Below are 14,569 nucleotides of genomic sequence, written 5' to 3' on the forward strand. Positions count from 1 at the left end.
TTTCTCCATTGTATACTCTTGCTTCCTTTATCAAAGATAAGGTGACCATATGTGCATGGGTTTATCTCTGGGCTTTCTATCTTGTTTCATTGATCTGTATTTCTGTTTTTGTGCCAGTACCATACTGTCTTGATTACTGTAGCTTTGTAGTATAGTCTGAAGTCAGGGAGCCTGATTCCTCCAGTTCCGTTTTTCTTTCTCAAGATTGCTTTGGCCATTTGGGGTCTTTTGTGTTTCTATACAAATTGTGAAATTTTTTGTTCTAGTTCTGTGAAAAGTGCCATTGGTAGTTTAGTAGGGATTGCATTGAATCTGTAGCATCTTGTTTTTTTAAAAAAGCCACACAAGTGATTCTAGTGATCAGTGAAGTTTGAGAAATGCTACCATAGATTATGCTGTATTAATTTTATATAGAAAAAAGTTTAAAGCAGATATAACCAAATACACGTTATCCCCAAAACCATCTATTTTATGGTTAAGATCATCTGTTTTTCAAGACTGTAAATTCCCAAGGTACTATCCATTGTAAGCTGTTTCTGAAATGTACATCTAGCCCATTGAGTAAGGTGATTTAATATATAGATGTCTAATTAGTAAACCAATTAAGAGTTTTGGTGTGTCTACTGGAAGTGATGACTTTGAATAGTGAATATGTATTTGGGGATAATTTTTTATTCTCACCATTGTCTGATTACATTTCCATATGGACCAATAATATTTCAATAATTATATTCTATCTAGAGAGCATTTTCCTATTTTTAGTCTTTAAAAAGTTATAAAGCATACTGACATGCATTCTAAAGTTATCTGAGATCTCTAGGGGTACTTTCATTCGTAGGCTTTCAAGTGATAATATGAAAAATGGTAGAGATTGGTATCTCATATCTTATCTGCAGTAGTCACTACTTATAAACAGAATCTTTAAATATGTGGTAAACCTTTGTTTAAAGTAGAAAACTAAGCCCGTATATGTGCGTGTATGTCTTAATCTGTCTTAATATCTATGACAACAGAAATCTTGAATAAATGTCTAATGTTTACTTTTTATTGTTCCTTTATAGGCATTGCTTCTATGACAGTGCCAGTGTACATCGCTGAGGTCTCACCCCCCAATTTAAGAGGTCGATTAGTCACCATTAATACACTCTTCATCACGGGAGGGCAGTTCTTTGCAAGTGTTGTTGATGGAGCCTTCAGTTATCTCCAGAAAGATGGATGGAGGTCTGTAAATAGTTCTTACATTTCATTTTCAAATAAATTATGCTTATTTAGGGGATGGAAGAAAAATTGAGAAATGATAGAAAAAATATAGGGTATTTTGGATCATTATAGCTAATTTATATGGTGGCATTCGGCAAAATTGAAAGTGGACAAGAAGCTGATATTTATTTTAATGATAGACAAGGAACTTACCATTAAGAATTGATATTTACAGGGTGTTTTAGCATTTAGGTGACATTGCTCACACTGTAATATTTTGCAATATTTGTTTAAAAATGAATGCAGCAATAAATATGAATGGAGTTTTTGAATTTTATCAGTGATTGACAAGGTGTTTATGAGCTGCAGATATAACTAACATCCTTTGGGATTTAGGTAGCTACATTCTAATCTGAATGAAAGAAAACTCAGTCTTTAAAAGGTACAGGTTTCGTTATATAAAAAGATGTTATGTATGTAAAACTTAAAATACACAAATTATTTATGATCATTATTTGGCTTACTTTGAATCAAAAGAGATGAGAAAAATGTTTTAAAAACTGCTTTAAAATATTTTCAAACCTAATATTGTAAAACAAACTGATCTTATGTTAAAGCTTAAAGATATTATGGGCTCTGGATTTTGATATACTTCATGGTATTCAAAACAACAGATTCATGTAACCCTTCCAGGGTTTTAAATTTTAATAAAATTTCCCAATACTCTGTATAGGTGCTGGAGAGAAAATATTCCACAAAACAGACTCTGGTGTGTTAGCATGGTGCTTAAAGTATTGAAGTTAATTCTTAACAGCTGAAGAAAAAGGGTTTGCTTTAAAAAAGGTTTGTTTATTGACAGTCTCAGAAAATAATTTTTAAAAATCAACATTACTTTAGATGAAAAAATATATGTGGATGTAGGGAATTAAACTTATATATGTAAGTAGCATAATAAATAGAAGCTATTGAAGACTTAGGCTGATGTTTTGTTAAAAGTCATGTGAGAAAACTCAGTGAAGGCAGTTAGGGTGTATGTTTGTCAGGACCATTAAAGAGAGGACACATTTCTTTAAAACATTAGCTGTGTCTGCACATGTTGCTAAACCACTTTCTACCTCTGAAGGAATGAATCTCTGAAAAAGTGAGAAATTACTGAAAAATTGAAGAGGCAAGAACTTCATCTTTCTTTTCCACTCTGTAGAAGTACAGAAAGAGGGAGATGATAACTTGTTACCAGCATAACCTGATATTTTGAGTTTTTCCTGGAAGCTCAATGGAAGTCAGTTAATCTTTCAGCCCCACATAGCTTTAAGATCTCAATTATCTATTTACATTTTGTTAAGGAATTTTATTAATGTAACCAATATAGAAATATATATCTGCTTTTATTAAAAATCTGTTTTTAAGTGAAAACATATAAATTACATGAGTCATGTTTTTAATCCAAGTATCACAATTTATTTTTATGTATTTATTTTATTAATTTTAAAAATTAAGCAATTTATTTAACTCAAAAGAGAGTTTACCCATTTTCCCCATCCCCCACCCACCATGTCTGGAAACCCCTAGTCTGTTCTCTGTATATATGAGCGTGGGTTTTTGTTTATTTGCTTTTTTATTTTGCTTTTTTTCTTAGATTCTACATATAAGAAAGCTCATACAGTGTTTGTCTTTATCTGTCTGTCTTATTTCACGTAGCATAGTGCCCTTGAGGTCCATCCATGTTGTTGCAAATGGCAAGATTTCACTCTTTTTTATGACTGAATAATATTCCATTGTGTGTATATATACCACATTTTCTTTATCAATTCATCCATCAATGTTGGACAATTAGGTTGTTTCCAAATCTTGGCTATTGTAAATAATGCTGCAATGAACATGGGAATACAGATATATGTATCTTTTTGAATTAGTGTTTTCATTTTCTTCAGATAAATATGCAGAAGTAGAATTGCTGGATTTTATGGTAGTTCTAGTTTTAATTTTTTGAGGAACCTCCATACTGTTTTCCACAGTGGCTGCACCATTTTACAATCCCACCAACAATGCACAAGGGTTCCCTTTTATCCACATCCTCACCAACAGTTGTTATCTCTTGTGTTTTTGATGATAGCCATCCTAACAGGTGTGAGGTGATATCTCATTGTGGTTTTGATTTGCATTTTCTTGATGATTAGTGATTTTGAGCATCTTTTCATGTACCTGTTGGCCATCTGAATGTCTTCTTTGGAAAAAATGTCTATTCAGATGCTCTGCTTATTTTTTAATCAGATTGTTTGCTTTTTTGCTATTGAGTTTGTATGAAATCTTTATATATTTTGGATATTAACCCCTTATCAAATATGTGATTTGCAAATATTTTCTCCCATTCAGTAGGTTGCCTTTTCATTTTGTTGATGGTTTCCTTTGTTGTGGATAAGCTTTTTAGTATGATATAGTCCCACTTATTTATTTTTGCTTTTGTTGCTTTTACTTTTGTTCTCAGATTCAAAATTTATCTCCAAGACCTATCTCAAGGAGTTTACTGCCTATGTTTTCTTCTAGGAGTGTTATGATTTCAGGTCTTCTGTTCAAGTTTTTAATCCATTTTGAGTCAATTTTGTGTATGGTATAAGATTCATTCTTTTGCTTGTGGCTGTCCAGTTTTCCCAACACCACTTAAATATAGCAATTTAGGTACCTTTTCTCATTACTGGGTTAGGAAAGAAAGAAAGATACAGTAGTGAAAATAATTTATGAATGTGGTATCCCTGTGCAGAAGTGGAGGTCTTAGGATAGGCATTAGAACACTTTTGAGAGGCAGGGTGACATAGTGATAGACAGAGCTGGATTTAAATCTGTTTTCTATGAGTAATTAGCTGCAAACTTTGGACAAGTTACTTAGTTCTCCTGAGATTCACTTTTGTCATTGTAAAAAATGCGACCAAAGATGCTTATCTTGTAAGGTTATTGTGGGATCTAAATTAATTATTGTATATAAAGTACTCAGCACAGTGTTTGGCACATGGCAAATACTCAATAAATGATGAATCATGTTATTATTTACTATTCTGATGAATGCAAAGAAGATGGGTGCTACTAGAGGTAAATTTTAAGGGAGGTTGAAGGAAACACATTCTATGACCTCTGGTTTCTTAACCAGTAAAGTTAGGGCTTGGAGGTGCTAGGGCAGAGGCCTAGAGAAAAATAATGTTACATGCTTATATCTACCATAGAAAGTACAAGAAGGAAAAGACTAAAGACAAAAACCATTTTCCAAATAACCATGAGATCCCAGCTGATGTTGGAGGCAGATATTTGCAGTAAAGTGAAGTAGCACACCTGTGTGGATTTTTCCCATAATATTGGAGAACTCAGGGGTGAAAAAATAAGAGGATGGAAAACAAACTTGGGCTAGTATTCAGAACAGTGCATTAACATATCAGATCACTTTGAATCCACTTAATTTTTGTACAAATACATGTTTATTTGTGTATACATGCAAATATGTCTACTTTTTTTCTTACAGGTGAATTTTCTGTGTACTATTTTCTTCTATTTTTCAGCATTCTTAGCTGTGTGTTTACCTCATCTGACTCCTGGACTCATAGGAGTGTGGTTACAAGCAAGTGAAAATTGGAGTATTACCTAAGCATCAACATTAGAATTATCAGCAATTATAACTTACTCATGATTATAACAATAGATAATTCATCATTTTGTGGCCATGTTTTCCAAAAGTTCTAAGGAAAATGTTTCATATAAAATTTCTTTCTCATACTCATATTTTCATGTATCATAAAGTAAAATGTTCCCTACATTCCAAGAGTTTGTTAATGTTTTGTTTCTTTTTTATTTGCCTTTTTGACTTTTATTGCTCTGAAACTCTACTTTAAGTTACTAACATTTCATGTCATACTATATACCTAGTGTCCCAGATTAACTAGTTCACTTTACACTGATGAACAGTTTTAGAGTCTGTTAGTGAATATCATTTGATCTTCACCAAAACCTTGAGAGGCTGGTGGAACTAGTATTATTCCCTATTTGTAGATTAAAAAAATGCTCAGAGAAGTTAAATATTTGCCTGAGACCACATGGTTATTACGTGGCATAGATTAGAGCCAGTTCTTTTTATTTGAAATGTGACCACCTTTTTCCTCATTCTGCTTCTAAGTGTTTAAAATCTAAAATATGATTACTGATAATTTTTATGGTAGTGATCAGATTAAGATATACAGAAGATGAAATTGACAGAAAAACTTCTTAGATGTTGAGGTTGTTGAAAGACTAAATCACCCTTTGTGTCAGATGGGTCAAAGCTTCTGTTCTCTTATTGTTTGGATGTCATAGAAATAAATTGTTTTTTGCTGAACTGTTGAAAGACAAGCTTTTCTAGAAAAAATTGCCAGTAGAAGATTGCCTGCTGATACTTTTGTAGCACTGTAGTGTCATAATCCTACTATAGTGGGAAGAATATCATTGGGCTCCATAAGAAAGAGGAAATAAGGATTTTGAAAATATCAGTAAAGATTGTTTTTAAAAATAACTTTATTGAAATATAATTCATACACCATTCAATTCACCCATTTAAAATGTACAATTCAGTGGCTTTCAGTATGTTTACAGAGTTGTGCAGTCATCACTACAATCAAATTTTGAACATTTTTATTACCCTGAAAAGAAAACTTGTACCCCATAGCTGTCATCATCCAACTTCCCAGCTCCTCCCAGCTCTAGGCAACTATTAATCTACTTTTTTTCCTTATAGAGTTGCCTATGCTGGGTATTTCATGTATCAATATGTGGTCCATTGTGACTGGCTTCTTTCACTTAGCATGTTTTTAAGGTTCATCCATGTTGTAGCATGTGTCAGTACTTCATTTCTTTTTATTGGCAAGTAATGTGGATATACCACATTTTGTTTAGCCATTCATCTGTTGATGGACATTTGAGTGGTTTCCACTTTTTTGGCTATTAAAAATAATGCTGCTCTGAACATTTGTGTACAAGTTTCAGGGTGGGCATATATTTTCAGTTCTCTTGGGTGTATACCTAGGAGTAGAATTGCTAGGTCATATGGTAACTATGTTTACCTTTGGAGGAACTGCAACACTGTTCTCCAAAGTGGCTGCACTATTTCACATTCCCATTTAGCAATGTATGAGTTCCAGTTTTTCCATATCCTAGTAAACATTTATTATCTCTCTTTTTCAATTATAGTCATCTCAGTGGGTATGAAGTGGCATCTTGTTGTGATTTTGATTTCCGTTTCCCTGGTGGCTAATAATTTTGAGAAAGATTTTATTTTTGTCTAATATATTATAGTGCTTATAAAGATGACAGTTATTTTGGTAGTTAACACTAATGACATGACGTTTTATCACTGTTTGCCCTTTTCTGTGCTAATATTTTTGAATTGTGCTTATTGAACATAGTGAGATTTACTCACTACACCTCAGGCAAAGAAAGGTTTTCGTTCTTTTTTTTTTTTTTTAACATTTTTATTGGAGTATAATTGCTTCACAATATGGCACATGGTTTTCTTTTTTTAATTGCCGAGTTAAAGCCTGGCACTCTGTAAACATATAGTAACGTGAACTTCGCCACCACCATTATCGGTCTAAAACACTTATCTGGACATGCCACTGCTAAAATGCTTCCAAGACTCCCCATTTCTTACAGGAAAAAAATCAGTGTCTTCATCATGGCTTGTAGTGCCTTTCATTATCCAATCCATGCCTGCTTTCCTAGATTTTTAAATTCATTATTACTTCCTTCCTTCCTTTATACAACATAGGTTTACGCCTATAAACTGTATACACTAGTCACATCTTGCTTTTTCATGTTTGTTTTTTTCCTTCCGCTCACTTTGCCTATAATGTCTTTCTACTCTGTCCTGCTTTACTGGTTCAGTTCTTGTTCCTCTTTTAAATCTTTAGCTTGTATATCATGTGAAACTGTCTTTGTTCCTTTGCCTTTTCATAATACTTTGTATGTGGCTTCACTTTTATACTCACCATTTTTTTGAACCAGTTGCTTATTTTGTCTATTTCTTCTAATTCACTTTGGAGCTTTTTAATGTCATTGACCTTGTACTTATTTTTAGGTCTAGGAAAGGGTCTGGAACATAGTAAAGGCTTACTAAATGTTTACTGAACTTAGCTGAAATTGACTGGGCTCCAGGGAAGAGACTCTTAACCAAAGTAAAAAGATATTGATTATAAACCAAAATACCAATTCATTAATTTATGCTGGGGAATAGATATCTTTGCAGGTAGCTGAAAAACTAAATTATTAATTGTAAATATTTCTTACTGAGCATAAAAATCAGAGAAAGAAAACTGGTTTCTGAGCCTATGAAAATTTACATCTCTCAAAATAATGTACCTCTCTGGGCCCCAGGACATTCTTTGCTCTTCTCTCTTGGATAGAGCTGATTTTCAGATGAGTGTTCCTCTATTTACAATTACATAAATCATCATGTGATTTATATTAAAAAGAATGGTATATCTATAGAAGGGCTGAATTCTCCTTTATATTGACTTTTACTGATTCTCAGGTTTAATTTTTTAAAATTACAGTTATCTTATTCCACCTCACTAGACTATATACAGCTATTTGCAGAGTATACTGGGTATTTTTGCATGTTTCATCATTCACATGATGTTCTTTTGTTTTCTTTTTATTTTTTTAGCTGAAGAAGGAAAATTTGAGGTAATACAGGTGTTGAATGAAAAGCACAAGGTATTAGTGCTAGTTCCATCTATATTAGATATTTTTCTGGAGTATCACCAGGCTAATTCATGGACAATGTGAGACTTGTGCTGAGCTTTGAAGAATTGGCAGGATTCATGTGGATTGAGGTGAAAATGAGGACAGAGAGTAGGATGGATGAGGGCAGGATCAGGAGGCTTGAAATTGAAGTTAAGATGTACATGGTAGATTGGAGCCAGATTGTAGAGGTCTATGAATTCTAGGCTGGAGGTTTTGAAATTTTATCTACAGACAAAGGGAAGCTATTAACTTTTTAAGCAGTTCATGCCATAATGTTAGCCAGTGGTTAACATGGCAGTGAGGTCCAGAATTTATTGGAACTCTTGGCTCTTGGGTGGGTTCAGGGAACCTATTGTGAGAGTACTGCCAGAATATCGGTGTGAGGTACTGACGTAATACTCTTGGAGACATCAGTTAGTATGGAAATCATTCAGTCATTCAAAAAAAATTTTTGGCACCTACTACATACTCCTGTTGTACTTGATACTAGAGATAGAAAGATCAATAAGAAATGTACCTGTCCTTAAGCAATCAAGCACCTCACAGACTAACGAAGGAGAGGCTTTTCGTCAGCATGTTAAGTAAATGATAGTGTTATGGGAGCTCTCGGGGAATAAATAACTTAGCTTCACAAAAGGAATGATGTTTGAGCTGAGTCTTTTATGAATAAAAGAGTTCGAGGCAGAGTGAGAGAGAGGGAAACTCTAGGTGAAATATAATTTTCAAAGGCCCTATAGTGTAAAAGAGCCAGTCATGTTTGGGCAGTGGCGAGAAGTTTAGGGTGGCTACTGGGAGGGCCATGATTACTCTTTGGGAGTTTGAGAGTGAAGTGGGAAGGCTGGTCTTAACAGGTATGAATAGAACTTTAAATCCATTGCACTCTCTAACAGTACATTGAGTTCAGGTTTGTTTATTGACAGTCTTAGAAAATAATGAAAAAAAATCAACATTACTTTAGATGAAAAAATTTATGAGCTTCTCTCCCCCATAATATTTTACAATTTAAAAACCATGCCAATAAGATGATTTTCAGAATCATATTTAAAAGAGGGTGATATTTCTAAACAAATTTATGCCAGGGAAAGTACTCTTATTATTTATGACATTGGCCATTTTAAGATAGATGGATTTGGTTAACAGGTAAATATCTTACTACTGAAGATATATGTAATTTTATTATTGACAGAATTAAGATACAAGATATATATATGACTGTTTATCATAAAGGTATAGTGGACAGAAGAGATTTGAGACTTGCTTTAACAACACATGCATTGCTTTATCTAAGCACTGACGTCCTCATTAGCTAATGCTTCAGCAATTGTACAGTGTTATTGTGAGGATCAAATGAGTTTTAGTAGCTGTGAACATACTTATAGACTCTTAAGTGTTCCTAGGTATTGTTTGCTGTTACCTCCAGAAAAATCTTAGGTTGGGTCTCTATCCTGCATAAAGCTGGCAATAAAAATCGCCCACAGGTTCAACTATCTGAATTTTCCAGGTGAAAAGTTAATATAGTTTGCTAATGAGACTGATTGACGTAAGCCTAACCTCCCCTGAAGGTAACCATTATAAGTCATAGACAGAATTTTAAAAAAAAGTTTAAAACACTGGAGAGCTCCAGCAGCAAGAAACTAGAGGGGGATTTGATCCTTGAAGGGAACAGTTCATGGTGAGATCTACACCTATGACTTTTTCTCTGAGGGCAGCCCTCAATCCATGATGCTGGGCAGCGAGAACTTAAGCAGAAAACTACAGTTTTATTGGCTTGTGGTATAAGTGGCTAGAGTTTGGGATGGCCAGAGCAGCTGAAATTTGAGGGGTAAAATCCAGGAAAAGAATGACCCAGAGAAGAGGAAGCCACCAAATCTGAATATTAATTTGCTACAAATGTTTTACAGATCCCTGAACTGTGAATATTACAGGGGAGATTCCATGGAGCCTGCAGAAAGCAACAGTTAGAAGATGGTAAAAGATGAGACAGATTTTATTTCCTGCCCATAGGAGGAAAGACATATTTGGAATTTGAAACCTGCCAGGTTAGAGGGGCCAACAGCTTGAACTTCCACGGAAATCAGAGAAGCACCAGCCTAAGGAGTAAAGACTTGTTGCGTGATTAAAGAATTTCCCCTAAGACCAAGCCAAAACTGAAAACAGATTTACACTAGCCAAGTGTAAAACCAAGCTTCCACAGATATAAGGTGCCTAATAAAAAAGTGAATGTGCTTCAGAAGAGAACAAAATCTAGAGTCTCCAGAGTTTATCCACAATACTCAAAACACATTAAAAATTATTAGATATGCAAATAATCAGAAAATGTGACCCATAATTGAAAGAAAAATTGGTCAATATAGGCAAACCTCAAGACTATGCTTATAAAGACATTTTCACATAATCTAAAGTTAGGACAAATTGTCACCACTAGACCTCCTGCATTATAAGAAATGCTAAGGAAAATTTTCAGACTGAAGGGAAATGACACTAGATGAAAGCTCATCTACAGTAGGGAGGAAAAGTAGTGGCTATAAATAAGAGACCAAATATAAAGGAATTTGCTTTTTTCTTCTCTCCATTTTTTCAAAGACATATGACTGTTTACATTTAAATTTATTGTACAATTTATAATGTATATAAGTTATAAAATATGATGACAATAGCGGAAAAATTGGGGTCAGTAAATAGAATTATACATGTTTGTGAAGAGTTACAGTGTTATCTCTAGGTAGACTGATAAGTTAAGATGCATGTCTTATCCAGAGAACAATCACTAGAATAGATTACAAAAGATACAGCTAAGAAGCCATTATAAGAATTAAAATGGGTTTCCCTGGTGGCGCAGTGGTTGAGAGTCCGCCTGCCTGTGCAGGGGACACGGTTTCGTGCCCCGGTCCGGGAAGATCCCACATGCCGCGGAGCGGCTAGGCCCGTGAGCCATGGCCGCTGAGCCTGCGTGTCCGGAGCCTGTGCAAATGAAATACTTAAGATATTTGGATAATCTGAACAAAGGCAAGAAAAAAAAAATAGGGACTTCCCTGATGGTGCAGTGGTTAAGAATCCGCCTGCCAATGCAGGGGACACAGGTTCAAACCCTGATCCAGGAGTATCCCACATGCCGGAGAGCAACTAAGCCCGTTCGCCACAACTGCTGAGCCTGTGCTCTGCGCCACAGCTACTGAGCCCATGTGCCACAACTACTGAAGCCCGTGGGCCTAGAGCCTGCGCTCCACAACAAGAGAAGCCACGGCAATGAGAAGCCCGCACACTGCAACGAATAGTAGCCCCTGCTTGCCTCAGTTAGAGAAAGCCCACGCAGCAATAAAGATCCAACACAGCCAAAAATAAATAAATAAATAATAAATATTAAAAAAAAGAAGAAAAAAAAGTAAATAGCAGATGGGACAAATAGAAAGCAGGTAGCAAAATGGTAGACTTAAAATCCAATTACAGCAACAGTTACATTAAATGTAAAAAATTACCATTGTGTACAAAAAGCATGGCACAGATTTATATTGTGTCAGAGAGATACACTTTAAGTAAAATGCTGTAGATAGGTTAAAAGTGAAAGGATGGCAAAAGATAGACTATGCAAACAGTAAGTATAAGAAAGCTTGTGTGCTATATTAATAATCATACAAAGTAGACTTTAAGACAAGTGGTATTACCATAGATGAAAAGGGACATTTCCTAATGATAAAAGAGTCGATTAATCAGAATTAAAAATGATAAAGAATGTATAGTTTACTTCAAAAAAAAGATAAAGCACAAATTATCAATATCAGGAGTAAAAGCACATCATTTCTATGGACATAATAAGGATAGTGAGGGAATACTTTGAACAACTTTGTGCCAATAAAGTCAACAACTTAGATGGAATGGATATATTGCTTGAAAATCACAACTCTACTAAAAACCAACACAAGGTAAAATGGAAAATCTGAATATTCCTATATTTATTAAGTCAAATCATTGCTAGTAACCTACCTGAAAAGCTAACTTCAGGCCCAGATGGTTTCACTGGTGAATTAAATAAAACATTTAGAGAATAAATAGCTCCAAGCTTAAACAAAAGCTTTAAGAAAATAGAGGTAGAAGGAGTACTTCTTGGCTGAGTTTTGAGGCCAGCATAACTAATATTGTGGCTTTTTTTTTTCTGAAATTAATTGTCCAGTTTTTTTTAGTACATTCAATAGTGACACAGATTCTCAATAATTCATAAGTACATGTTAAATATTAAAGTATATCATAACAGACTCCAATACATTTTATGTTAGATATTATACCTAAGGGCTACCCATTCCTATAACAAATTTAATGAGGCTCTTCTTGAAATTGCCACTGAATACACTTTACTTAATTTTGTTTCTGTCCTTCTGAGACTGTTAAAGACCAGCAGTGACCTGGATGGCCTGCACTTTTGGTAGTAATGGAGATTCCAGTACACTGGGAAAGACAGTGGTTCAGATTCATGGCTTGTTCTGGAAGTGGCTTAAGTTGTTACAAGCAAAGAAAATTCTGGACACAGATTGAAAGTATCCTTAAAATATTAGTAAAATCAAACCCAATAATATATAAAAGAATAATAAATCCTTTTATATAACTGACCAAGGCAGTTTTCTCAGAAAAGTCAGTTTGTTTACCATATGAAAATTAATTTGTTCAAGTCACCATGTTGAAATTATTTAAAGGAGGAAAACCTAAAGGATCTATCTCAATATATGCAGGAAAACATTTGACAGAATAACCTTTATTTATGATAAAACCTTTCTGCAAACTAGAATGGAAGAGCACTTCTTGAATTTAATAAAGGGCATCTACAAAAAAACCTGCAGCCAGCTTTATACTCAATGGGGAAAGCCTGAATGCTTTCCCTTCTGATGGAATTCAAGACAAAGATGTCTGCTATCACCACTTACATTCATTCAAATTCACTGAAAAGGACAAGTAGATTCTAAAATTTTTACAGAAGAGTAAAGGACCTAGAATTGCCAAAACCATCTTGAAGAACAAGTTGGATGATTCACTATCTGATTTCAAGACTTACTATAAAGCTAAAAAATGAGACTGGTAAGGATTGATAAATAAATCGGTGGATCAGAAAGAATGGATGTATCTCAAAAACAAGATTGTAAGAAGCTAGATACAAAGAAGTATGGTCTCTAAGATTCCATATGAAGTTCATCAATATGCAAAATTAGCTATGGGGACAGAAATTCGATCAGTGATTGTCTAAGGCAATGGGGATTTACTGGAAGGGGGTAAGGTATGAGGGAACTTCCTGGGATGATGGAAATGTTCTGTTTCTTGATTGGGATGGTAGTTAGAAGGATATATATATATATATATATATATATATATATATATATACTCATAGAATGGTACACCTTGGATCTCATTTTATTATATGCAAATTTTGCCTAAAAAAAGTTAATTTCAACCTTATGTTGGCTCCCTCCATTATATTCCCTTTCTGCAATGGTCAGTGATAGTTTAAATGTTGTTTCTGCCATGACACTTTTTCTAATATCCTCTGTTGAAACAACTTTTCTCCTTACTCTTAGACTGTGTCTAAATCTCAGTCATAGCAATTACATAATCCAATTTTGTTCCATGATTACTAGGTATGAGCTCCTTGAAGCAAGCAAATATCTCTTAGTCATTTCTGTATCTCCAAAATCCCAAACATAGAGCTTTGCATATGGAAGATATTCAGAGTTTGAAAAAAAAGGGTGTGTATATAGGTATGGTTGTGCTTGCATTATTTTCAACACTTGTACTGTGAATTTTGTACATCTTAATGCATTTTGCCATGTTGTTTAAAACTATCTAATATCTCTGCAAAATACCACATTCATTTATTTAAATAGCATCTAATCTTATTCTATTAAAGTAAGTATATCTTGCTGCTTCTGCTATGACCACAGCACTGAATAACCTCGGCCAAGCCATTTGCCTTATGTACTGATATAAGATTACTTTGAGAGATTTTCCCCTAGCTATGTAGATAGAGTTAATATTTTCTTTGGCTTATATATATGTTTACATCCATGGCTATGAATTTTTTAACAGTTTACATAGACTCATTTACTAGGTAACATAAAAATTGCTCATTTGCTGGTGATGTATCACATCACCTTTTTACTTGAAAGAATCCAACTTGACACATTGATTTTTTTTTTTATTATGTACCCCCAGCTGTGTGTCTCCTGTTTGCTCTCTAACTGCCATCAGATTTTCAAGTGTATCAGTTATTGATGTTAATATTCTACATGGCCCTTAATGGCAGAGGAAAATTAGCTTATTAGCCTGAAGTCTCAATTAGGTATTTGAGACAGTATTTTTTATTTTTTTAAAATTTTTATTGGGGTATAATTCATTTACAATGTGTGTTAGTTTCAGATGTACAGCAAAGTGAATCTGTTGTATAAATACATATATTTGCTCTTTTTTATATTCTTTTCCCATATAAGCCAGTACAGAGTATTGAGTAGAGTTCCCAGTGCTATACAGTAGGTCCTTATTAGTTATCTATTTTATTTTTTAATTTTTAAAAATTTTTGCGGTACTCGGGCCTCTCACTGTTGTGGCCTCTCCAGTTGCGGAGCACAGGCTCCGG

At 34.2% G+C, this 14,569-nt stretch overlaps 1 protein-coding gene across 1 annotated transcript in view; it reads left to right on the forward strand.

Annotated features, from left to right (window-relative positions):
* SLC2A13 (solute carrier family 2 member 13) overlaps positions 1-14,569 on the forward strand; it is a 473,922-nt gene that overhangs the window by 82,503 nt on the left and 376,850 nt on the right. The window contains exon 2 of the mRNA XM_024122830.3: positions 1,062-1,221. Within this exon, the coding sequence (XP_023978598.1) occupies positions 1,062-1,221 (160 nt within the window). The remainder of the gene's footprint in view (positions 1-1,061; positions 1,222-14,569) is intronic.

This window comes from Physeter macrocephalus, chromosome 6 (assembly GCF_002837175.3).
Source record: "Physeter macrocephalus isolate SW-GA chromosome 6, ASM283717v5, whole genome shotgun sequence".
In the NCBI taxonomy this organism is placed as follows: Eukaryota; Metazoa; Chordata; class Mammalia; order Artiodactyla; family Physeteridae; genus Physeter; species Physeter macrocephalus.